Below are 26,960 nucleotides of genomic sequence, written 5' to 3' on the forward strand. Positions count from 1 at the left end.
GCACTTACATTTATGGATGAGGAACTTGTAACAGTAATTCTTGATTCTAATTTGTCAAACCAAATAGAGAAAATGAATAGTTGTACGTAAACATTTATCAGTGAATGCACACTCTGATACATTTCCTACTGTTACATGACAAACAATATACAGTAAATCAATTGGCAATGGGGAATGCCTTCTATTTAACATTAATTACAAAAACATAAGCATTAAATCATTGTAAGAAGATTATTTATTCATATAAAATGTTTGCCATCAATTACAATGAAGACTTATTTGATTTTTGATATTTTATAACTGTGTTTTACTGTATTGTTCATGTATCAAGTTTATACAGCGGCCTCCACTCATCAGTTAAACATTTTTTAAACACATTGATCTGCTTACAGCTGTGCTACATTATTATAAATTCTTTCTATGCTGCAAAATAGTGATACCAAAGTACGGACAACAAATAGACATCAAGCCAGACAATCTGCTTAAAGAGGGCATATTACTTGGGTTTTAGCTGCTCTTCATTGGCTCGCAGTAAGAATTGACTCTCAGATTTTATTGTTGGATTTTAAGGCTTGTTCTGGAATTGCTCCAAAGTACATTTCAGATCTTTCGACAGCACACCTGCCCCTGCGGTCGTAACCTGAGGTCCTGGGCGGAGAGACCCTACTTGCTATTCAACAGGCCCACGGTGAGGTCCAGAGGTGACTGTGTGTTTTCTGTCAGGGCTCTGAGTCTTTATCCTCTTGTAGATCTCTCTTAAAGACACATGCTATAGGTGGGCTTCGTCCTGATCCTACAGAATAGTTTAAACATTTTATGTGATCTTGTTTTTGCTCTTTTCTCATCTGTAACATTTTTATTATTTCAGTATTTGTGCTCTGATGTTCTGTGATCTTTTTGCCTTTTAAATTGTTATTTTCAACTTGTAAAACACCTTGTGTTTTGAAAGGTGCTATATAAAGTTTATTATTATTATCATAGGTGCGATGACGTGGTGAGTCACATGGTCGTGGACGACGACCAGCAGTCCCGCCTCCTCGTGACAGACGTGAGAGTAAAGCCCGCCCCCTGAATGTCTCATAACAACAGCTGGCAGCAGAAAGACAGAGAGAATCAAAGAGAGAAAGGGAGAGAGAAAGAGACAGAGACACAGGAAGAGAGGAAGAGAGGAAGAGAGGAAGAGACAGCGACACAGAGAGAGAGAGAGAGAGATACAGAGATACAGGAAGACAGGAAGAGACAGCGAGAGAGAGAGACACACACACACACAGACACACACAGAGACAGAGAGACAGGGCTGGGACACTCTCCTCCGCTGTCTGCCTTCCACACAGTAAACATCAGTCGCTTTCCCCCGCAGCTTCCTCTTCACAACAATCCTCCTCAGGTCTCTTGTCTCTCCTGCCTCCTCTTCCTCTCCTGGCTGCGGGCGCATGCTCACACTCGGAGACGGTGCAGTTTTCCGGAGCTCAGAGGTGAGTACAGTAATGTCACTCACGGGACTGTTTGGCTTTTTTGTTAGCTTTCAAACTAAGCTAGCTAACGTTAGCCGGTGCTCGGTGCGCGAAGCAGCGGGCTGTCAGTTAGCGTTTCCACACTGAAGCGACGGCTGGTGGTTTGCTTGCTAACCCCTTGTCGGGAACAAGGCGTTTTGCTGTTAGCCCGTCGGGACACTTTAACACGCAGCTCAAGCTAGCGCCGGGGTGCTGCTCAGCCCTGGTTCTTCCTACGGACACGGAGGATACACCGCAACGCAACCGAGCTCCTGCAGGAACGAGAGTCAGCTGCGTTGCAACAGCCGTCGACCCTGTGTCTCCAGAGGCTGACCCCCAGGCAACAAAGGTCAAGTTTAGTCCTTTCTCTCAGTGGCAGTGCAGCTTCTCTCTCTGTTCAACTCTGAGTCTTCCAGCCGATCTCTACCTAAACTTACACAATGCGTGTTAAAGCTGCGGGTACAGAGTTCCTATTCAGTTATTATGTAGAACACGTATTGTCATGGGATAAACCCCTTGAGATGTAGGGCTCCCAGTTTTTGAAATGTCAAGATTTAATGGATGTCAGGCCCGGATATATAATATAATATGAAATATTTTCATTTCGGTCAATATCGATAATTATCAAGGTAAATGTCACATTATTACTTTTAAGTTTTAAGACGTTTTTGGCTCTTGAGGGAAGGTTGTGGTTATTCCTCTTAACTTTTCTTAAATCTGAGGTAGATCACTGATGTTGTTGTTAATGTGTTATATCTCCTCACTCTGCTCACACAATGCACAGGTATTTTATCCATATATATATATATATATATATATATATATATATTGAAAATTTGTTGTATTGCTACAGATGAAAATTATATTGCAATATTGTTTTATTTCCCAGCGCTATTGGGTGTAGTGTTTAGCTATACAGTTAGCTTGGATGAATTGCATTGATCTGACCACATGTGTTATCCATAGATAATTATAATATAATAATATCTTTATTTATATGGCACTTCTCAACGCAAAGTTAAAGTGGTTCACATATAGAGAAAGCAGTCGTACAAGAATAAAAACACTTAGCATGTGACACAAATGAAAGCATGACCACCCTTTACAATGATTGAAAGTGAAATTAGCTCAAATCAGGGAATGTGGTATGATAAAATTACGCTTTAAAATAAAATTAAACACAAGTAAAATCATAAAAAATGCAGTCATAGCAGAATAGAAAACATGTGACAGAAATTTAAGCATGACCACCCATTACAATAATATCTTTAGGTCATTGGGGACAACAGATGAAAATTTGCCTAAACAGCTCAATCACTCATTCATATTATTTTGTCTGTTGATCAATGAGCATTGTCCTAATATGATAATGATAACAATAATAATTAAATAAAGAATGTTCTCACGGGACTAGGCCAGAAGGTGGAGAAGACAATGACCTTTTTTGTTTACACTGAAGACAATGTTTGCTTCTCTGATGCATTGTGGCCCCTGTTGACAGCTCCTCCGCCCCACCTCTGCCAGTCTCATTTGCATTTGTGCTGGCACTGAAAGAACAAGAAAGCTGACCTCTAGCTTTCCTTCCTGCGGCCCAGCCTCTCCAGTGACAGAGGCAGAGTGGTTCAGTGTCAGTATGGGAGGAAAGAAAAACATTCAACACTGGCCATTAAAAAAAAAACAAAGACAAGGCCAACATTAGGCTTTAGGGAGAACTTCAAGGGATTCACAGATTCTCAGTTGTTTTAAGCTTGTTCACATGTGACATGATGCTTTAGCCAAACAAGGATTTTAATGATGATTCACATTAAATCTTTTCACAGGCTATTAATTGACTCTTGCTCATGGCTTTTACTTTTGGACTTTGCCTTTTGTTTTTGTCTTAACAAAGAAAGGTGGATCTTAGTTGTTGGTTTTAAATGAGCCCACTGGTTGGACCAGTTTGTTCTCCACTCACCTAATGTCCTCTGTGTGCTGCTGGAGGAGGCCACAGGCAGATCCTGCATTGACTGATGATGATCACACAGTTGTGAATTATTGTGTTGTGACAGTTCACATATCCTCTCTGAGGACGCTGAGAAGCCTTTGAATAATAACTGATAAAGCATTCACAGTTCATACAGGTTGAACGTAGTTATTCTTTTTCCTTCTTTATAAAATGTTCCTCTTGTGAGTAAAGATAACTTGGCTCCTTTCAACAGTTGTATAAATTGTTGTTGCAAACCTGTTCTCTCCCTTCTCCTCAGACACTGACCGTTTTTAAAGATGACCACCTCATGGAGTGACAGACTGCAGAATTATGCAGACTTGCCCGCCAACATGGACAGGCTGTCGATGAAGAAGTACAGGAGAGAGCCCTACCACAGGTAAGACACACATGTGAAGGTGGTAGAGAAGGACCAACACATTTGTGCTGAATGTAGCCACTGGATACACCAGCAAAAAAGATTGAGATTGAGTTTAACCGAGGACAGGACATAGATGCAGAACTCAATAGGACACATCATATAAATAATTTGACATACTTGTCATATATACAATGAAGGAAAACACTGTGAAACAATCATCTGCCATCATCAAAGCCTTAATTGAATCAGGTTTGGCAGCTCCTGTGCTTTTCTTTATGTGGCAATAGTCCAGCTTTTTATAATTATGAACACAGCAAAATCACAAATCCATAGAGAGGTATTATCATATCCACATATTGGCACATTTCATTACTCATACCTTTTCTCAACTGTGTAAATTCTCATATCTTGATATAAATAAGCTGAAACAACAGCCATTATCTTTTTCAATCTTCACGATTGTTTGACTTATAATGTGCCGCCAGCAAGAGCCTTGCGATGTCTGATTCTGGGGTTTGTTCAGACTCTCACCCATCACATCCCACTGTCTAAAAATATTGTTATTGAGTATAAAATATTTGATAGATCATGATATGAAACAATCAATGTTTTTCTATCATCCTAACATATACAGTATATTGTCATATCGCGAGGCCTTAATTACAATGTAAAGGTTGATTGCACAATGAAATGTCTGTCAAATAAATACACCATCATTGGTTACCTATAAGTCTCACTTTGACTTAACAATTCTGTCGGCCACTGGTACAAAAACTCACAGGAAACTATAGGCTTTGCACAAAGGAAGTGCGTTTGTCATTGTGCAGCCAGAACAGGAAGATGATTGTGCAATTTCAGATGGCAGAACAACCAAAGTAACTGGAAACTCTACCTGGCAAAAGAAACAGAGCTCTGTTATTGGAGAATGCAAAGAAGGTAACGAGGGCGAGTGATAGACACTGAGGTAAAACCCTCAATTTACTGAGTGAACCTGAGAACCTGAGAATTGAAAGGGTGTAAAACAAACATTTGTTGGCATTTGTTCAATCACCATGTAACAAAACCTGACTACTCATTAACACAACTGAATGTTCGAATCTGTCTTTATCTTGGCACTGAGATCAGAGTTTCTAGATCAAATTGGGATTGTTATTGTTGTTTGGTGCTTCTTTGTCTTTTCTTACCTTCCCCAAGGATGTTTTCACTGGAGTTTGTTTGTCCGTTGGCAGGATTATGCGACAGCGGCGTAGACATTAATACCACTAGGAGGGTACCCTGAGACTAGTCGGGATAGGTTCAAATGTTGTCTCTTTACACCTCAAACACGGTTAACAATCACTGGCTAGTTGAAAAGTAGTTCCATTCCAAATGACTTCCACCATGTAGATGGTGAAATGTCACAGCTAACTTTAGTGTAATGTAGTTTTTACTTCTCTGGCATGTACTGGTTTATAATCAGAAGTTATTTGAGGTTATTTTTTATGCAGTTTGTGTTTATTCGTTATTATTAGCTGCAGGTTTTCAGCTCATAATCCTCTCATTGTGTGTCACAATCACTCAATAGGCCATTTCTATTGGGTCCGTGAAATTTCATTTGAATGGCAAAGCAGATCATACACATACAGTCAGTGGTTCTTTGTGTGTGGTTTTCTGGCTGTTTTGCAGAACTCCTCAGTCTCATGGTAAAATGTCACCAGACTGGTGAAGTCAAGGGATGGAGTCCGTGAAGCCTGTTGCGCTAAAGGCCAAATGAAGCCGATTGCACTGTTTTGACTAGCAAGTTGTTTTGTTAGCTCATACAATGGGAGAGCCTTACCACAAATAGATGCCCATGTGTCTGAATCTGTCGACTGGAAACACCCTGGAGCAACAGAGGCTGATGTAAGGAGGAATTTATTCCTTGTCACATTCGTAACACGTGTGTTGTTGTTTAATGTTTAACCCGCCCTCAGTCATTTGTGTCCACTGGATACTGCTGTTCTTCCACACTGTTACATAATACGCTGTTCTCACTGGGTCTATATAACTGTCACTCATGTGTTAGCTCTGTGCTGACATAAGACAGACACAATCGCACATGTGAAGATAACAAAGATACCAGAAGGAACTTCTGCCTGCTTGACCAATGTAGTAGTGCCTTCAGTGAAGCTACTTGATCTGTTTAATTGATGTATTTTTTACATAAGAGCATGTTAGGGGTGACCTTTTGTTTATCGCACAAACAGATTAAGGCCATTCCTTCAAAATAAGAGCCCAGCTGGAGCAATGGAGCCTTATAATGAGAGCTGAGTATCACATAGCAGAGGGCTGACGACTCTGCCCGGCACAGATAAACTTTCTATCACAGGGAGCCGAGTCATGTCTGCATGAGATTAGAGCACAGTGGAAAAAAATCTGTCAGATTGCGGCACCAGCTGTGCTCTGATGGACTGATGGACTGAAAGTCATAAGGGATTCTCTTGAAGGTGTGCCGGGGCTCATGCTGGCTATTTGAGGCAATAGAGTTATCAGAGGGACCAAAGTCAAGGCTGAATACAAGTCATCCTCTACTGGCAATACTGTTGAGCTTAGGAGTGGCTCGAACATACTTATCATTTATGGCTGTCCTTTACCACTGCTCCCACAGGCATCAGGCCTAAGGTCACATGTGACATGACAACAGCTCAACAAAATAGAAGAGATATAGATTTAAGTCCCTCACTGGAAAAGGCATGTGCCCACTCAGCGCTGTTGAATGTTGACAGTAAAGAAGAACATTTGTTTTTGGTTATATAGGAGGACTTCAGCTTTGAAAAAGTCATCGCTCTGTGGAAGCAAAATAAGGGCAGAATAATGGGATTATCTTTTAAGCAGCTGATACCTACATCAATTGTCTGAATACTTGATGTTGGAATTTGAATACCATTGAAATGACAGCATGGAAATATTTAAACATTCTAGTTTTGTTAGACTAGAATATTATAAACTAGACTTTATTTGATGTACATCAATTTAGATTTATTCAAGTATACTGGGTCTAAAGGTGCTCTCATTTGAACTTTCTTGGATCATATTTTCATTTATTTTATGATTGACAAGTGTCACATTGTTTAAGGCTCAGGATAGTCTGCTTATATGTGGGGTTTGGAGTTTTCATCTTAAACTTAAGATAAGGAAAACTTTATTGGTTCCATGCCAGGAAAACTCACATGCTACAACAGCAGATAGTCTAAATGTGATAGACAAGAGAACATGTCAAAATATGAGAGAATAAAATAGAGAATAAAATAAAATAAAAATACTCAGAATGTGTATGCAATATACACTTTCCAATAAAATGGAATATTATGAGTAGAGAAACTTGAGTAAAGTGTATTCACTGCACACATTTTGATGTCTGAATTTAGTACCTTGATCTTCATTTTGAAAATGCTAATTTGAATACTGGACACTTGAATTTATGCACCCAAAAAAATGTATAGGTTCTGTGCTATAAAAATGTATTTCAGAGAAATTTAAATGTCTTTTTTTGGTTCCATAAAATAGATAATATATAATAAGAAAATAGAAAGAGAAAATCTGCTGGCCTAATGAGATTAATCTTCAAGCAATCCTCTGTTCGATGATGAAAATAACCGATGGTTGCTGCCCCATCCCTCTCATCACCTGTGTGTGGTGATGTGAGCAGCTGTCACTCAGGGCGGGGGCTCACTTGATTCTACGTGACTTGTGATTGTTCTGGATGTCTTTGAGGGCCCACAAACACCACGCCGCACCACCACAACAACAACAACAACAGCAACCCTGAGGGTCAAATAAACGCAACAACAGAGAATGACGCAGAATGGCCACAATCATTTTTGCAACAAGTCAGAAAATTTCTGAATGGCAAGAAAGCAGAGGGCGAGAGAGAGAGAGAGAGAGAGAGAGAGAGGGATGGCTGGGTGTCATTGTTTGTGGGCCAGAGCTGCTCTGTGCTACTGGAGCAGGTCGGACCAGCGGAGAGTCATACTGAGGTTTAATTTCGCACAGAATGCATCGGCAGTTGTCAGCTGGACTAAGATCTAAATGGGAGCTCGTTCACTATGGATCTGCTGCCAGGTATTTCACCGCACACTTTAGCTTTAGATCAGACGAGAAGGTCATTGTCACAGGATAACGAGAAGATGCCTCGCTGTCAGTGTAGGACATTTGAGCTGTGAACTTGTGTGTCATATTTTTGGGCTAGTTGCGAGTGGTTTTTTTTTTTTCATTGTGACCTCCTTTTTAAATTTCCCTTCAGCTGATTTACATCTTATTTCTGGCATGACAAAATATTGACTTGTGTGGAAATATTCAGGAACACAGCTCCACATTCATCTCAGTCACAGATGTTGAAGATAAATTGTGTGGGTCTGTTCCAGCAGCCAAAGTGAATCTAGCAGAGAGAGTGTGTGTGTGTGTGTGTGTGTGTGTGTGTGTGTGTGTGTGTGTGTGTGTGTGTGTGTGTGTGTGTGTGTGTGTGTGTGTGTGTGTGTGTGTGTGTGTGTGTGTGTGTGTGTGTGTTTGTGTGTGTGTGTTTGCGTGTGTGTGTTTGCGTGTCTTTACTGTGGAAGTTGTATTGGCCAGAGTATGTAAACACTATTACTGTGTCCTGACTGATTTATAAGTGAGGACAGTAGAGCTGTTTCCTGGAAGATTGACATACTCTTGAGGTTGTAGGGTTTATACTGTCCCCTGGTTTAGAGTTGTGTTCACTTCCTGTTGTTTTACCCAGCACCACGCTGAAGGCCTGTGGTTTTAAATGGCTCAACTTCTTTAGGTTCATTGTAGAGCTGAACCATTCTCTAATCACATGGTGCCATATTTTTTCAAATTCTTACCCACTCATACATGACACATTTTTTATTTATTTAGAAGTTTGAAAATATACTGACTTAAAATGGAATAAAAGAAAAGCGTGTTGTTGCATGTAAAGTTTCATGTTTCCCTCAAGTTCTACTTGTAGCTGCCTCTCACTACCTAACTTCTTAAACAGAAAGAAGTAGAGTTAACTGGGGTATCTATTTAGAGTTGTTGGTGTTTATTTCAGATTTATTAAAAACAAAATAGAGAGCATTTTTGTGACGTAATTGTTTTTGTCATATAAAACCAATGAATTTGTGATGAAACAATATCAACGGTTGTATTCAAAGTTGTGAATGCAAGTGATGCAGCTGAGAGCTACTTAATGTGTCATGGTAAATTCTATCTTCATCTTCACTCACATTTGACGATAACAATTCAAAATCATTAAATGGCTCAAAACTGCCCCAAGTCAAAATCACAAAATAACAGAAGAAGTAAAAAGGTCTGTTGTTTAAAAAAACCTAAACGAAGTTACCAATATTTTTGTGTGTTTAATTCACCTGCTAAATAGCAGCAACAATTTGGTTCATTTAAACATCATCTGTTTCTTGAAGAGTCGCACTGTAGCAGTGAACCAGCTCTAGTAAATACCCCCCCCAGAGAATACTTTCTCTTGTGCTAAATACATTTTAACCTCAATTTTGAAGATTGTATTTCTACTAAATTGTTCTTAACTTGTTTTGTCCAGGGTGTTTGTCAACAGAAGTTTGGCCATGGAGAAGATTAAGTGCTTTGGCTTTGACATGGATTACACTTTAGCAGGTAAGTTGATCCACCTCATCTAACGAGTCACCACTGGTACTAAAAACAAACTCATCACTGAACGTCTCTAAGGTTTCAGACCTTTGACATTAACACATCCCTTTAACAGTGTTATTTTTATTTTATTTGATTGGCTAAACAACAGAATACATTCCTAAATGTATTGTTATTAATAGTAATTTAAATAACTTGATATTTGCATTGTCATATGAACCTTCACTTTTAGAGTGTCAGTATGAAAGCTATAAGGGTTGCACAGCAGCTCCTCAGTTTACATGGATTGTCATTCCTGCTGTTATTAATAATGCAGACTTACAGAAATGATCATGTTTCACCCCATGGAGGTGCATTGAAATACTGTAGAAAGTTTCATTCATCAGAAGCTGGTGGTGAATGTCAGGGTCATATTGAAGGACTTTTTTTTAATCTGATTTGTCACCATTGTAATCGTGATAATCAAAAGAAATCCTATGTTGGTAAATTTGACTGATGTTTTAAGTTTAATGTAGATATTACAGTCGACCGTATCTCATCTGTTGCAGCTTTTTATTATGCTACCCACACAAAGCTGCAGCTCATTTTCAATAATATCTTATTTTGGTCTATGTTGGTGACATATTGAATTCATAAAACACTCAGACAAGGCATAGATTTCTGTAAACTTTATTATCTGATTTGCCACTACTGCAATCGTAATAATCGATACAAATCTTTAGCTGTTGAATTTCTGCTGACGTGAGTTAAATGTAGATATTAAAGTCGACCGTATCTCATCTTCTGCAGCTCTTTATCAGGCTACCTCGCAAGAACTGCAGCTTGTTGTCCACAAAATGTTATTTAGGTCAGTGGTGATGACATATTGAATACACTCTAACCCTAACCCTAACTCTCAGATAACAGAATGTGAAGCATAGCTCTCTGGTAAACACAGTCAGTTGCACAGATATCTGTTTCTTACTGACCAGTAACCAGTCCAAAAATATCCAGATTTCTTTTTTTTTGGTTCTGTGACTCAGCTGCAGCTTTTAGTCTCTCCGTCTCTATAAATAAATCTAGCCTCACTTTGAGAAGGAGGTCACGTTTGTTTGTTGAGTTCACTGGTGATGGCTCCCTTGATAACGGGGATCACTCGTAGTCCCTCTCTGGCTCTGTACTCGTACTCTCACTCAGAGTGCAGGGGATTTTACGGACGCTCAGCTGTTGACATGGTTCTCTTTATGGGGGCCCATAACCAAGTGTTAATGTTTGCTAGAAGCGTGGCTATCGTGTATCATTGGAGGGCGTTCACCGTTTGACTGCACAAATGCTTCATCACGACAAGGGAGCTGGAAGATTCACAGAGAAGGGCTGCTGCTTAACCATAGGGCCCCAGTATTTGTTTTAGAGGGTGTAAAAGACGGTTCAAATGTGCAAAGTGCATAATTATCAGTATGCACTCTTTCAAAAATGTTTTCCTTACATTTGCTTTCTTGACAAATCTTGGTATGGAAAAAAATTGCTGTGATTTCTGATTGACTGGGGTGAGTCACCTCCAAACCTCAAACATCCCTGTCAACAGTTGTCACTTAATACTAATACTCTGCACTATTTCAGTGGTCAAACTCAGTTTACAGAAACGTCACTGATATCTAGACCAGAGATATTCACCATAGTATTTAACAGAAGTTAAAGAAATGATCTTCACTCACTTTTTTACAAACATTTTACTTATCATTAGTAGTTTTGTCTGTAAAGTAGTCAGGATAAAAGTATGAACAGTTTATACAAACAGTTTATCGGTTGATCATTTTCTACGCGACAGAATGTAAACAAACATCTGCATGAACCTGTTGCTTTGTGATGCATATCCTAGAAAATGATTGATCTAAAATCATCAGCCAAAAAAATGTTGAGGTTACTTCTGTAACTCATCTCCTTAAACACTTTCAACCGTTGCGTCCACAAATATCGTAAATCTGTAGGACTTTGTAATCTAAATCAACATTGTGTGGGCAACATTGCCTCATGTGTTATTTGTCCTCCTACAGGGAGGTCAGACGAAAATGTAGCTCGAACACACACACTCAGGCCCAGATTGCAGTTTTGTCCTAGTTTTCCAGCAGACTTTGGCTGGAATTTACGTCCCCAGGGCTGAGTGGAGGCTTTCTCATTTCTCGATATGCTCCATCATGTCATGAATCTGTGACAAAGCCCCACATTTAACAGTTGAGGTGTTACCTTTTTTTATGTAGGTTGACATTTGACATGGTTCAGATAAATACTCCGCCTGCGACTATTTCTACGATTTGAATTTAGCGCTCTACTAGTAGAAGGGTGGGGGTTGTTTACCTTGTGTGTGTGAGGGGTGTGTGTTACATGTAAACCCAAGGTTATCTGGCCTAGAAACTGAGGAGACGCCACACACTACCAGCAGTAGGTGTATAATTATCTGGTAATAATCTCATCAGGGATACAAGGGGTAACAGATCCTTGGAGCTGAGGTTGTTTCTCGCCTCAGCTCCAAGTAGATGGTCGTGTGTCTGCGACTATGTGTGTGTCTGCATGTATGTACGTGTGCATACTGACAGCGGGACATATGAGAAAGCTGTTCCAGCAAGAGTCAAGGACACAGCAAGAAAAGATAACACAACTTGCAGTGCTCACACAAATGTTCTAAACATCTGTTGATGAGATTTGCTTTGTTGTCTTGTTTACAAATGCATAGCACCTGCATGACTTGTGCCTCTGGTGTGCCTTTCATGGAAAAACACATCCACAAATCAGTCAACGGATTAGAGCTCAAGCAGACCAACCTTCTGAAATAGTGAGGGGTGTCTAGAATTACGTGTGAAAAGGATCCCCTGTAAGCCATGGTCTCATGTGTCTGTGTGGAGGTTTTAAGGGGAGGGGGGAGCTTGTTTGTGCTTTTACACTCATTAAAGTCACCTCTCTGAAATAAACAGTAAGTAAGTCATTTAAAAATAGATTTTTAGTTACGGTCATTGATTGTGTTTTTCAATGTCTGCTTATAAAGAGACTTATGGGTTTTATGGCATAGCTCATTTAGAAATACAGTGTCGTCAATCAAATCTGATCAAACACCCACATAGATGTAATGACGCTTTCTCTTTTCTTTTTACATATTTATTGTTAGGGTTATGGATATTAAATACATATTTGACGTAATAGAAAAACAAGTAAGGATTTGAGTGGATTTAAAGGCATTTTTATAAAAACATTTCAATTTAGTAAAATAAATTAAACTAAACTTTCACTTAAGCTATTGTTGTTTATATAGACAGGTTTAGATATGAACATTGAAGATATAGAATATTAGCGAAGGTTTGTCACTGACTTTTGGGGTGCTTTAAAGGCATGTTTATAAAATCATTAATTTTTTTACTGTAAACTTAAACTTTTATTGTTGCTTATTTAGACGTGAAAATGTAAGGTTATAGAAAAACAAGGAGACCAAGTGTTGAGGAGCTTTAATGGTTTTCAGTCTTTACTTAACAGTGGTTCCATTCAGTTGAGTAGTTATCTCAACTGAAGGTATGATATTAGGTATCATAATAGTTACTGTCTTAACTTTGGCTGATAAAGCCTTACATTTATCTTGTTAATTATTCTGAAACAAAACAACTTCCTGATCCTAAATGAGCAGCCTGACTGACTTTTATATAACTTCGACTGAGATGTGATCATACATGTCCTACTTTGGGTGTGGGTGGGAGAACTTTACAAGTGTCCCAAGGTCAGTACGTGAAAAAAGCCGAACAGCGAGCTAAAGAGAGAGTGATGATAGCAAAGGTGACGGACAGGGGAAACAGCTCTTAAAATAGGTTTCTTTGTAGCGCCTCAGAGCTTCAAGAGGAATATGACAAGTGAACGAGGAGGAGGAAGAAATTTAGTTGGTGTGTGCTACTGCTCTGGGCAGAGGGCTCAAATACTCAGTTTGCTGGGAGACAACGGCTGCGGGGGGTGGGGGGTTAAACCACAAGCGGTTACGTGACTGTAATGCAGAAACTAGCTCAGCCTCACAGAGTAGGGGTGACAACAAAAGGACAAAGATTTACTGATGCCAAGATTCTCCTGTAACTTGCCTCTCTGGTTAATCCAGCATTCAAACATCCCAGCAAGTGCACGCTCACACATTTAGCAGATCAGGACTCAGATATTTTCCTGTTTTTCCTGCGGTACCCTTCCCCTGCAAACCGTCCTCTACCCAAATATCATCCTCCCCTCCAGAGGCCTCCTGCCACCCCACTGGGAGCATAGAAAAACAGGCAACAACACAAGTGCATTCTCTGTCGCGTATTTATAACATCTGACATGTTCTTTTCCCAGTGTCAAATAGCATTTTAATTCTCTGCCAGCCTTTTCTTAGCTTAGCATCAGTCTGTGGTTTTACTTTCAGAGCCCGTCCTTGGCGAGGAGGGAGGTTGGTTGCTACTGGAGAGTGAGAACACATTATCTGAATAGTGAGACAACCCCACACAGTCTGAAGTAGATGAGTTTCTCTGTGAAAAGTCACATGTACATGTTGTGTAACATGAGCAAGGTTCACTGACAGTATGTCTGCTGTGTAATCCCCCACAGCTCATGTTCCTGTACTGTATACATGCCACATAGTTTATTTAAACTTAACATGCATTCCACATGTTCTATCACAATGTTTTGATTTGTTAAATTAGATTCATTCATAGAAAAACAACATTCGTCTTCAGTTGCCAGACCCCAAAGTCATATTTTAAAACTGTTGATGAGGAATATCTAAAAATAGATTAAAAAAAGATATTCAAGCTTCGCCTAACATTTATTTTCATTACCAATTGATACAGTTCATTATTTTGTCTATAAAACATGTTCATGTTCCCAGAACTGAAGAGGAGGACATAACATTATCCTGAAAAAGCAGAACTCTCTCACATTCGAAAGTTGAAATCAGACTATTTGTTATTTTGGCTCGATGAAGGCCAATGTAATTTTTTAATTATGAAAACTGCTGTTGATAATATCTACATGGTCTGACTATTGTCTTATGAATTTATGTAGATGCCAGAGAAAGAACAAATATTGATATACCAGGCCTATTTCGGCAGAACCAAAACATTTGCTCAATCTTTGTAAATGTGTTTTTATTTTTAGTGTACAAGTCACCGGAGTACGAGTCACTCGGCTTTGAGCTCACAGTGGAGCGCATGGTCTCCATCGGTTACCCCCAGGAGCTGCTCAGTTTTGTGTACGACCCATCCTTTCCCACCAGGTCAGACCAATCACACCACAGAACACAGACATCATGATGGCCACAAGGTCAATGGCAAACCACTGTTTCTGTTGCCTCATCTCTAATCATTGTAGTCCCTCTTACTTTCTAACCTCAGAGGACATACTGTCATACAACAGGGTGAACAAAAGCCCATCACCTGCTTAAAGTTCAGTCCTACTCTGAGTTTCTTTAGAAGCTAAAACCTCTGTGTCCTGATTATAACTATTGAATGTGACAAATTACAGCAGGTAATATGCCAGATCTTCTGATTTATTGAGAGTCACTTTTATCCTGTTTCGTAGACTGAAACAATCATGTCTTTATTCCGACTTCCAGGGGCCTTGTGTTTGATACCATGTATGGAAACCTGTTGAAGGTAGATGCCTATGGTAATATCCTGGTCTGTGTCCACGGATTCAACTTCCTCCGAGGGTGAGCGATAGTAATGAGTAATTTAGAGTAAAACTTATTTGTTTTTGACATTGGCTACATTAAGCTGTTGTCCGTGCCGTTTGTTTTCGCAGCCCAGAGATTCGTGAACGGTACCCAAACAAGTTCATCCAGAGAGATGATACAGAGCGCTTTTATATCCTTAACACACTCTTCAACCTGCCAGGTAAGGTCTCTGAACACTGACAACACCACAGGACTGATAAAGACAATTTTAATAAGTAAGAAAGGTCTTTATTTGTTTGATTAAGCCTCAACATCACCTCCAACTTTGATTTAAAGAGGGAGGGACACTTAACAAGGGCCTGCTGATTACAGTATATATAAAACAATAAAGGCACACAAATATTACCGTATACATCAGCAAATTATACAAACTATAATGGCACTCAGTAGAGTGCATGCTTTCACTAAGGGCCAACAGTCCCCTTATAAAACAACATTTAAATTCACTAGATCTAGATTTTTATTTGGATCCACACCGATGGACACAATTGGGGAGAATTGGTGAAAATGTCAAACGAACGCCCAATGTCATGATGTTTAAGAAAGTGACAAAAGACTTTCCTGGATCTGCCCCTGTGATTCAGATCTGCACCAAAATTGAAAAGGTTCTTTCTTTGCCCATGTCCCATCATGAAAACATGCATTCTGCACACTGTTGTGTGTCAATCAGAATGGATTAGCTTATCTAATTTTACAAGCTTCTGCAGATTGTTCCACAAGTGCCTTTCATAGTGTTTGAGAGCCAGTTTCCCAGCCTCAGTGATAACATGATGATTCTCAAGGAGCAAATAGACTTGGGATCCAGTGCACTATGAAACTGATTTGTTGTTAAAAATATGTGTAAGATACCCAGGACGTTTAGCAGGAAGTTGCTTAGTATATAAATAGGAATTGAGCACTGATGTCTTCTCACTGCCACCTAACTTTCTCTTACAGTAAACCATAATGTTTTTATTTTTCTTCACAGAGACCTACCTCTTTGCATGCCTTGTGGACTTTTTCTCCAACTGTGACAGATACACAAGGTAAAAAACTCTTGGTTACATTATCAGTGTCGCAACACGTTTCTGGGCATCGCATGGTGACACAAAGACAGTTGCAAGCCAAACTGGGTCAAGAGCAAGCCCTACAGCATGGGAGGGTGCAGGGGTCTCAGCTGCTAATCTCAGCTAATTGTTTAAAAATGGAAATCAAATGGCAGACATGTCAGACAACCTGTCTAATTTTCATTTTCCTTAACAATAATTAATTCATCTCTGCCACTACTAAATGTAGGAAAGCATGGACTCTTATCAGAATGAGACAGGAATAAAAAAAAAAAATGGTTTCACTAACTATTATTTTATCCTGATATTACTAAGAGATTATCTTTTAAATGGTACTATAGATATAATAATGGCCTGTAAATTTGTTGAGAATGTAATCTGGAATGGCTGCATGTCCTTTGTCCTCTGAAACCTGGTTGTTGGTCTTTTAGGGGGAGAATGCTTTCCTGTTTGGCTGGGGACCCCTCCAACAAGGGAAGGCTATCCCATTTAAAAGCAAACAAAAAACAAATGTCATGCTTTTGAAAACCTTCAGTAAAGATGTGGCCTGTGCGACGGCTGTGTACGTGTGTGTCTCTGCTCCTCTCCCTCAGCTGTGAAACTGGCTTCAAAGATGGAGACCTCTTCATGTCCTACAAGAGCATGTTCCAGGACGTCCGCGACTCAGTTGACTGGGTCCACTTCAAGGTAGGACTCGAACAACGAGTAAGGGCTGTTTACCCCTGAAACTCCAAAACTATCACAAAAACTCGTCATGTTACACTGATGGGGGGAAGGGGGGTAGGGGGGTAACCGGATGTTGCCATCAGACTTAAAAGGATAGTTCACCCAAAAATGAAAATTCACTCATTATCTACTAACTACTATGCCGATGGAGGGGTGGGTGAAGTGTTTGAGTCCACAAAACCCTTTTGGAGTTTCAGGGGTAAACAGTGTTGCAGCTAAATCCAAAACAATTGAAGTAACTGTGGACTCCTTTAAACGTAAAGAAACTAAAGGAAAAAAAAACATTAAATGCCTTCATGCTGCTTTTGTGGTGTCAAACAAGTGTCCGTAAGCCCCGACATTAAAGTTTGACTCGAAACAGTGTCATGCACACCAGGTTTAAATGTCCTCTGTGATCCTCCTTCTAATTTGCGAGTTCTAGCGATACTCGCAAATTCTCGCAAGCCGAGATCAGCGAGAACTGCAGCAGTAACTAGGAAACTCCAAAAGTGTGTTGTTGACTCAAACACTTCACCCACCCCTTCATCGGCATAGTGGTGAGAAGATAATGAGTGAATTTTCGTTTTTGGGTAAACTATCCCTTTAATGTCAGAGAGTCACCAAAATCGTAAATAGTCACACTCTGGGGCTATTAATATCCATGATACTGGAACAAAGCCATCTTGAACATCTGTAGTGCTGTCAGCCTCATATAGAATCAAAGAGCAGGGGTCAGGGGTCGTCCTGCTGGTCTCGTGGTTGTGATGCAATATTTGTGCTGTGTACAATATGTTCTCAGTTTGATTCTGTACAGGTACCTTTGTTGCAATGCATGTTTTTATAGTCTTGTCAGGTGGGGGGTGTTCCTCTGAAAAGCACGTAGCTTTGATATCACTGCTGCTGTCTCATTCTACACATCCTTTGTAAAGCAAAGCTAACAATGGTTTTGTAACTGTTACTGTTTGTTTTACTACTTCTTACTTAAGAAGGTCATATTTTTAATGAAAACACTATGTTAACACATATTTGCAGTGTTTAGTCTGACACGTCTGTCTCTTTTTGAAGGGTACGCTGAAGGAGAAGACAGTTGAGAACCTGGAGAAGTATGTAGTGAGGGATGTGAGTATGTTTTATTCTTCAAGGACACACATGCATGAGAACACACTCACAGTGTATGGCACATTGTTGTTGAGCTCTGTGAAGGGTCTGGTGTTGTAAAGACGCCATGAGCTTCAGTCTTTTCTTCTTTCCGTTTCCACCAGGGGAAGCTGCCTCTCCTCCTCAGCAGAATGAATGAAGTAGCCAAGGTTTTCTTGGCTACCAACAGTGACTTCAAATACACTGACGTGAGTATGTGTGTGCAGTTGTGTCACAAGCTTCAATGTTATGGGGGGGGGGAAAGACAGATAATGATTAATAAATCCGGATTCATTTAGAAAGAAACCACTGTTTTCAAACGACTGACTGACACTGTCTGTGTGTTGTGTTCTCACAGAAAATCATGACCTACCTGTTTGACTTTCCTCATGGCCCCAAGGTAAAATTACATTTTTTTCTCCCTCTGCTTTGATCACACTTTGAAATGTGTTGAATGCTAAATTGCAGGTGAAAGATGTCTTTCATATATCTTGATTTGTCTGTGTGTGTGTTTGTATCCACCACAGCCTGGTACCTCCCACCGACCGTGGAAGTCCTACTTTGATCTGATCCTGGTGGACGCCAGGAAGCCGCTGTTCTTCGGGGAGGGGACGGTGCTCCGACAAGTCGACACGGTGAGCAGAAACACAACATGCAGCTGAGACGAAGAAGGTTCTCCCAGCTAACGCATGTTAGCACTGACCGACGAGTGTCCAATCAGGACTGGTCATGTTCTTTAGAACTACGGGGTTTTTTTGTCAGTGGGAGGGCACCTTCCCTACTTTATGTCTGTTTATCAAGGCTACACACCCATGACAACTTCCTAAGTAGCCTGGATCCAAGAGTGCAAACGCTATCACATTGTTTAACTGTTACAGAGATTCAGTGGAAAAGACAAAACTGAAGAAATTGCCTCAGAAACATGCGCTACTTATTATGAGTTGTGTTTATTCTTCAGCACAGCAGGTACAGCCTTGTAACATTATTTTTAATGTTTTTAAAGTATTAATTTAATAATAAATTATTTAATAATTGAAAAACGTTTAACCATTTAACTGGAAAAATGGTTCTAACTTAAAGTCAGATATTCTCTTTATGTTGAAGAGAAGTATTTATGTGGACAGAGCAGCTACAGACATGTACTATTTAAAAAAAATAGGAAAACTTAACATAATGGATGCTCTCTTCAAAGTGAGAGAACATTGCGGGGGCGCCTGCTGGATCACTCTGTAGCACAGGCACCCCCCGGCTGTGTCTTGAGTCTTCCTGCTGTGACCACAGGTTCTGTTCTGACTCGGCCCTTTGCTGCATGTCTCTCTCCCCATTTCACACTTGTACTGTCCTTTCAATTAAATTCCCCCAAAATATCTTCACCCAAAAAAGACTATGTTGCAAAGTTTATCTTTTATTCATATTTGTCCTTTATTTAGCCAGAAAAGTCCCTCTGAGACAAAACATCTTGTTTTAAATGTAACACTGCCACTCAAAAAAAACATATTTAAATACAGTAAACTGATCAAAAAACAGAGATCATTCAAAGAAACATATGGGAATCGGTGGCTAAAATATATTATTGAAAATAAAAAAGCATATTTCAAAACATTGTTCTATGTAGTCTGTAGAATTGAATTAAAGTTATTATGAGGCTACAGACGTCTGTGTTCAAAATATCAAGTTGATATTCACAGTAACAAATGACCTGGTTTTGTTACTGTCCCTCCACTGCAGCTCAGCAATGAAAGACTGTCCAGGGAAACACAAAAGATGTTTATGGCTTTAAAAAGCCACATGTAAATATGTGTTCAAGCATAATGTTGCTTTCATGAAACTGACCCTGTTGGTGCCAAGATTCCTAGCAGTTGTTTGTTTTCTTCATTTCAGACAACAGGGCGTCTGAAGATAGGAACCTACACAGGACCTCTGCAGCATGGGATAGTCTACTCTGGAGGTGAGATTATATTTCCTTTCAGTCATTCACTCTGGGACGTAGCGATCGGTTGTCTGCAATATCTTTAAATGTCGCTTAGGTTCGTCAGACATCGTGTGCGACCTGCTTGGAGCCAAGGGGAAGGATATCGTGTACATCGGGGACCACATCTTCGGAGACATCCTCAAGTCCAAGAAGCGTCAAGGCTGGAGGACGTTCCTGGTCATACCCGAGCTGGCCCAGGAACTGCACGTGTGGACCGACAAGAGCTGTGAGATTGCAGACTGACACATAAACACACACACACACACACACCCACTCACAGTGACATGTGGAAATCAGAATTTGGCTGAACGTACAGATGGGTTCACATGTGTTTGCAGTTGCATCAGACTATTTCCAAGTATCGCAGTGCATCAGAAAAAGGACTCAGCAGGGACTTGACCTAGAACAGAAGCTGCAACGTCAGACCTTGTGTAAAAATCTCTTTAAAGTTATACATGAGCTTCATTTGACAACAAGTTCAACTCTGATTCTGTAGCAATCACTCACCACATATTCACAGAATCAAGCTCATTTACACATTAGTGGACTAAAGCTAAACAGCATGTGCACTGTAAATCTGATGAGGAGACAGGGATTCACCCTCTTCTCGTGTTTTCCAGCATTATTTGAAGAACTGCAGGGCCTGGACATTTTCTTGGCTGAACTCTACAAGTAAGAAATGTGACCTTTACCCTCCTTTACCCCCTCCCCCTTCCCTCTCCGTTCACTGTATCCCACCCTCTTAGTCAACCTCTGTCTCTTGAACCAGTTCTGCTGCTCTCTGCTCTCTGCAGCAGCCGTGTTCGTTTGCATGCAAGCGATCACGTGTCTGCGAGAGAGGACAGGGTGAATAGGGTAAAGTCTGAGGGTCGGCTCTCGCACTCCGCCCGATAACTGAGTCCGCTGACGTTATTTATAGCCCTGGCACACCCCGCTCTTAGATCACTTCTTTGACACATTACCTTTCAGCAGACTGATATCATTTCCATTCTCCCACCCCCTCCCGAACCTCCCTCCTGACCGGATCGTCTTTCTCTCCCCTGTCCTTCCTCAGACATCTGGACAGCAGCAGCAACGAGAGGCCAGACATCAGCACTCTTCAGGGAAGAGTCAAGGTACAGCCTTAATCACCTCCGTTTCTATGACGACCGGAGACATGTCCACACGTATTTAACACTGGCTGACACAAACAGGCCTAGTTATCAGTGCCCACATTTGCATTGGGTCTACAATAGTCTAATCATTAACCATTCTTTCGACTTATATCGTTTTCAGTGAATATTGTCTGTGTGGTGAAATAAATACAATCCCATAACGGCACCAACGCCCTTGATAAACACACTGCACTGTTAAAAGTGGGTAAACGCACACGTTATCTTGATAATAAGGCTCACCAGTGTCTTCTCTTCTCCCTCTCGCCCTTTTAGAAAGTGACACACGACATGGACATGTGCTACGGCATGATGGGTAGCCTTTTCCGCAGTGGCTCCAGACAGACCCTGTTTGCCTCCCAAGTGATGCGATACGCCGACCTGTACGCCGCCTCCTTCATCAATCTACTGTACTACCCCTTCAGCTACCTCTTCCGGGCCGCACATGTGCTGGTGAGGCTCTGAATGTGACGAGAGCGAGTGGAATGAAACCATAAACCATCAAAGTACAAGATGTAGATGTTGTCCTCGAATCATTGGTCTTAAAACATTTTCTTTCTCATGAAAGATCTAACATGAGTCTCAGTATTTATCCCTTACTGCATAAATTTACGATCACACAACTAATCATGTTGAGCTCAGCAGCATCAAACTCCCAGATTCACTCGTGGTCGTCCCTGCTGAAAGTTTCCCTCCTTCACTGATCCATCTGTGTAGTCCTTCCTCCTCAAGACTATCAGACCTCCATTCAAGTGTTCACAGGCCTTGTGGGGTACTACTGAAAATGTGAAGGAGCCTGTGTAAAGCCTTCTTTTGGCTCCAGAAGGAACTGTGTTAAATCTGATAAATTGCCTCAGTCGATGAGATGAAGACTACAAATTATGTGGATGTGAAGTTAGAAAGAATTCATCTTATGTCTTTATTTGGTTTCTCATCTTTGTTAAAAAAAAGCCTAGAACCACTGGTGTAACGCACCTTAACATGCGATGCATTGTGGGTACTGTAGGCACCAGTTTTTACCAAGAAAGTAGAATGCGTTAAAACTAAGATGCAGCATCAAGTTGAAATAGAGTGCAGCGCTAAATCAGTAGATTACTCCTTTAAAATGGTTTAAAAAACATATTTGGATGTTTTCAATCTAGGACTGAGTAGGATTGAAATTAAATCCCATATAAAACTGAGACAGGCTTTCTGGATTATAATCTCTCAATCTTATATCTGAGGTGACTGAGTGAAGATTTTTTTCTTTTCATTGTGGAGTTTTGTATGTTTTATACCGTTCGGTCAGTTTTTAATATTGACTCATGTCTTTATGATTGTGTGATGATGTTTTTTTTGCAACACATATTTATATTTTGGAGGTGCAACATTTGGCAACTGACATAGATGTATATTTATATTTATATATTTATATCACTTTTTCTCCACCCCCAGATGCCCCATGAGTCGACGGTCGAACACACCCACGTGGACATCGACATGGAGTCGCCGCTGGCCACGCGCAACCGCACCCACTGCAACGACTGCAAGGACATGGAGTGCAAACGCAACCAGCTGACCCGCTCCTTCAGCGAGATCAAGCCTCCCAACCTCTTCCCACAGACCCCCCAGGAGATCACTCACTGCCACGATGAAGATGACGACGAGGAGGAGGAGGAGGAGGAGGAGGAGGAGGAGGAAGAGGAAGAGTAGTAAGGTGGACATGGAGAGGAGAGCCATGCTCCTGCTCCTGCCTTCCAATGTTTCCCAGTAGAGTCAGTTGCTCTCTCAGAGTGAGGCAGAGAGGAAACACCTCCAGTATGTATGTGTGTGTCTACTGTATCAGTACTGTATGCTCACACACACACACACACACACACACACACACACACACACACACACACACACACACACACACACACACACTCTGAGATTTGTGAGGAAAGTATAAAGGACCAGTAGCGAGACAGATTGTATGAAGACTGTATTAATTCTAGGTCCTCTAATGCAACTTCATTATAAGAAAATTATATTTGTTTTTGATTTAATCTCTGTATCCTTTCCCTCACCACACACACACACACACACACACACACACACACACACACACACACACACACACACACACACACACACACACACACACACACACACACACACACACACACAGTAAAAATATAAATATCACATATTGTTTATCATTCTGTTTTATAAGTTGACTTTTGAGACCTGCTGGTGGAATAAACAGACGTACACTTAAATCCACCAGACACGGTCAATACACTGTAGTTTTAATTACAACACACTAGCCTTGCAGTATGCACATTGTAATCAAACAAAAAAATATTTTTTATGCAACTTGGGAACAACGTTCAGTTTGTCATGTTTTGCTCCATTTTGTCGATTTCCTTCATGATAGAGGAGTGATTTCTTCTAACTTGTATGTAAGTGTGTGTGTGTCTGTGTGTGTGTGTGTGTATCTGCCAAAGTAGACTCACTCAGACTGTAGCACCCTGAGTGACGGCGAGCGAAAGATCCACTGTATCAACCTGAAGCACTGAAGCACTGAAGCACAGGCCAGCGTGAAGCCGTTAAACATGTGGTACGCAAGTGGCTGTTGAACTGATATTCTGTTACCTAGCAACAATGAGAACAGAGTACTGTAACTCTATCTAATGCCGACAGTCTCTATGACAACTTTGAGCTACAGTGGTGTGTCTTTAAATAGCATCGGGGGGTTCTTTCCCTCCAGCTCGGTTATTTAGGAGGAAGAAACATGATTGTTATATTTGAATATTTGAGAGGGTTTTATTTTAATAGCCGGATGTAAAATATGAGAAGAGTTTGACCATTTGAAGCAACTAATAAGAGGTGTGAGGGGAAGCTGTAATAACAGGAGTGTGAAGGTGGCCTGTGTGTGAGAGGAGGGGTTTTCGGGATGTGCAGTGCAGAGCTCCGTTCAGTACGTGCACCTCGCGTCTGACTGTGATCAGCTTGCTTTCTTCATGTCCTTGGTTCTGAGGCTTTGTCAAGCTTTTGCTCTAACTTGCATTTTCTTTCAACTTTACAACAATTGACAAGCTTAGAACTTAAAGCCCTTGAAAACGTTTAATTCTTTAAAACAAATATTTATGAATAACGACGGCGTATTGGGGCCACATTGAAGTGGAAAAAATAAGATTTTCGAGAATAAAGTTGTAATACGAGAAAAAACAATGAGAGGAAAAAAGTCATAATATGAGAATATAGCTGTAATTTATTGAGAAAAAGTCATAGTATTATATTATTATGGTATAAATAATTATAAGCATGCTGGCCAGTGGTCTGCTCCTTCTGGATCCAAAATCTAGATTAACAATTATTTATGTACAATTCACGACACCCCTTCAAAAACCTCACAGATGAAACCAACGATAATTGTCCAGTCGACCATTACCAGCGATGTTCTCCTCCACAAAAGAGACAATTTCCTCCAAGTCTCTGTGTTTCTTTCGTCAGGATAGATTGAGTTTCTCACTCTATCTTGTCAAACTCCTGATACTTGTGATAAAATGGTGCAGATGAGTCAAAGTATTTTGTTATTTGAAGTATAATTTAACAAGATATTCCACAGGCCTCATTTTAACACAGGCGAGAGGCTGATCTTCTTACATTCCCCCTCTCACATGACACACATTCTAACATTTGAATTTTTCTCATATTATTACTTATTAATTCAAGAAATCTCAGATTTGTATCCATTTAAAAGCCCCTAATACTACGTTGTAATGAATGAATAAGCGATATCAAAATGTATAAAAGGGTTAGGTATTCGTTATTAATAGTTTAACTGTCAACAACAGTTTACCTGCTTCATCAAGACTGTGTAGTTTGATTTGAGTGAGTTAGTGTTTTTATGTACATTTTCAATCTGCATAAAAAGGAAAGCCTTCAGTGGAAGAACTGTTTCTCCACTGACCTGAGGAGGCAGAGGCGATGTGTCACAGCTGATGAAGTGGGATGCAAACAGACGTAGGGATTAAAGTAGAATGAACAAGCAAGGGACTCAAACGAAGGAGTAAAAAGAAGCAGCAGATAACATCATCTGTGTGGAGCAATGAGGAGACTTTAACGTTTTTCAGATTTATACGTGACACAAGCACAAATTTTACTTTTCCATGTTGCTGGAGAGGTTTGACGTCGTCACGACGCCCTGCAGACTATTCTCGAGCTCAGAAAGGAGTGAAGAGTGGTGGATGCAAACGTACAAGAATTCACATTTTCTTTTGGAACAAAGTTGAAATTTGACCTAAATTGCGATGGAAACTTGGCAAGTGACCAAACAGCTGTCACCACATTTGGATTTAAACGTTGCCGAGTCCTGATTGGTGCAAGAAAGCATGTGAAATCTCCTTTATCCCAACCCCTGCCTATTTCAACTTAGTGGGAAAAAGTTCTCATGTCCTCGTATTCAAATGCATCAGTGTTGGTTTTCAAAATGCTAAACGAGAACTACGTGAATATCAAACCTGGTGACTTGTTTGTTTTCTTTCCTTCTCTTTTTGAACATGCAGTGTTTCCTGAATGTTAACGTTCCTCATCTTTTTATATTCAGTCCTGACGTGCATCAGTCCTGTAAATGTCAGCCTGTTGATTTAGGCCACCAAAGGGAAGAAATGTGTCGCTACGGTAACACAAACACCCCTTTTCCTCTTTTTTCCCTTCTTTTTTCTACACAACTGAAATACTGTGTTTGTATTCTCATGCGTGACTTTTGTTTCTTGAATGACTGGATGTGCTACACGAGGCAGCTGCATTGCTTATGAGAATTACTTTTTTCTTTGTATAATTTGCATATGCATGTGAAAATAATAAGCGTATCTGTTCTGCCACGGTAGCATTTTTTGTTTTATTTCTCATGGACGGCATCATTTTTAGGATAAGCTTCTTTTTTGGACATTGTAGTTTACACAGGGTGAATCTAAATCTGTAAAAACTAAACTTGCAATGAAGGGAAATGTGAATAGCATGTTAAGTACCGTAACTTGTAATCAACACCATGGGCTTATTTTTATTTAATTTTTCTAAGCTAGTGTTTTTAAAATGGTCTTGGTTTACACGTCTGTAATTAGACCGTTCCATTTCCTTTTCTTATCATCTTTGTTTTTCAAACTGTTTTCTGTTTTTATATACTGTACCACAGTGGTCGACCTAAAGCCTGGTGAACAGTTCCACTGTTGTAGAAGACTTTTAACCTTTGTTGTGATGCATCCACACTAACATCCGGTGCCAAAACAGTCACCTGTCTCTCTGTAAACCACGGTGATCTTTGGTTTTTATGCATATCAATATGTTCTCCTGAACAGTGTTTCGTCTGTTTGTTTCCAGAAACTAGCCTACAAACTGTACATTGAGAAAATACATAAAAAATGTAGAATAAAAATAGTTTTTCATAATTGTCTTGATGTTCTTTTGTTCACATTTTGCAGCTGCACATCGAGGAAGACTCGTGATGTGCCGAGCAGTCACAGTAGCTCGACCGCACAAAGAGACGAAGGAGGAAAGGCAGTAGAAGTTCATGTTTTCATTGTCAGTGATGAAAGTGATTTTTTCAGGTTTCATTTATTAAAAGTTGACATGGCAGAAAAAGACAACAGCATGAAAGGTTTATAGCTGCGAATCCTGAACTTATTTCAAAACTAACAGAGCTCCTTATATCAATCAATCAAATATTATTTGTATAGCCCAATATTCACAAATCACAATTTGTCTCATAGGGCTTTAACAAGGTGTGACATCCTCTGTTCTTAACCCTCAACAA

General features: G+C 40.2%; 1 protein-coding gene across 3 annotated transcripts; it reads left to right on the forward strand.

Annotated features, from left to right (window-relative positions):
* Positions 1-1,061: 1,061 nt before the first annotated feature.
* On the forward strand, positions 1,062-26,595 carry nt5c2b (5'-nucleotidase, cytosolic IIb). 3 transcript variants are annotated; one of them, XM_047338268.1, is made up of 19 exons: positions 1,062-1,475; positions 3,737-3,856; positions 9,393-9,466; positions 14,594-14,711; positions 15,051-15,146; positions 15,239-15,330; positions 16,138-16,195; positions 16,810-16,903; positions 17,987-18,040; positions 18,184-18,267; positions 18,417-18,458; positions 18,586-18,693; positions 19,940-20,006; positions 20,086-20,256; positions 20,369-20,461; positions 20,651-20,702; positions 21,085-21,145; positions 21,458-21,634; positions 22,616-26,595. In XM_047338268.1, exons 2-19 carry the CDS (start codon positions 3,756-3,758, stop codon positions 22,871-22,873), a joined length of 1,800 nt encoding a protein of 599 aa, XP_047194224.1. In that variant the 5' UTR covers positions 1,062-1,475; positions 3,737-3,755; the 3' UTR covers positions 22,874-26,595. The 3 variants fall into 3 exon arrangements, with proteins under 3 accessions (XP_047194224.1, XP_035035553.2, XP_047194226.1); XM_035179662.2 differs by lacking the exon at positions 20,369-20,461 and having other exon boundaries at positions 1,067-1,475; XM_047338270.1 differs by lacking the exons at positions 1,062-1,475; positions 3,737-3,856 and adding an exon at positions 13,863-13,926.
* Positions 26,596-26,960: the final 365 nt, after the last annotated feature.

Source organism: Hippoglossus stenolepis, chromosome 2, assembly GCF_022539355.2.
Source record: "Hippoglossus stenolepis isolate QCI-W04-F060 chromosome 2, HSTE1.2, whole genome shotgun sequence".
Lineage (NCBI taxonomy): Eukaryota > Metazoa > Chordata > Actinopteri > Pleuronectiformes > Pleuronectidae > Hippoglossus > Hippoglossus stenolepis.

Excerpts from the sequence above, each read along its gene's own strand:
- nt5c2b (XM_047338268.1), top strand. The coding sequence starts at position 3,756 with ATGACCACCTCATGGAGTGACAGACTGCAGAATTATGCAGACTTGCCC. Across the intron at positions 15,331-16,137 it reads CACACTCTTCAACCTGCCAG|AGACCTACCTCTTTGCATGC; the intron begins GTAAGGTCTCTG and ends TTTTCTTCACAG. Across the intron at positions 16,904-17,986 it reads TTGACTGGGTCCACTTCAAG|GGTACGCTGAAGGAGAAGAC; the intron begins GTAGGACTCGAA and ends CTCTTTTTGAAG.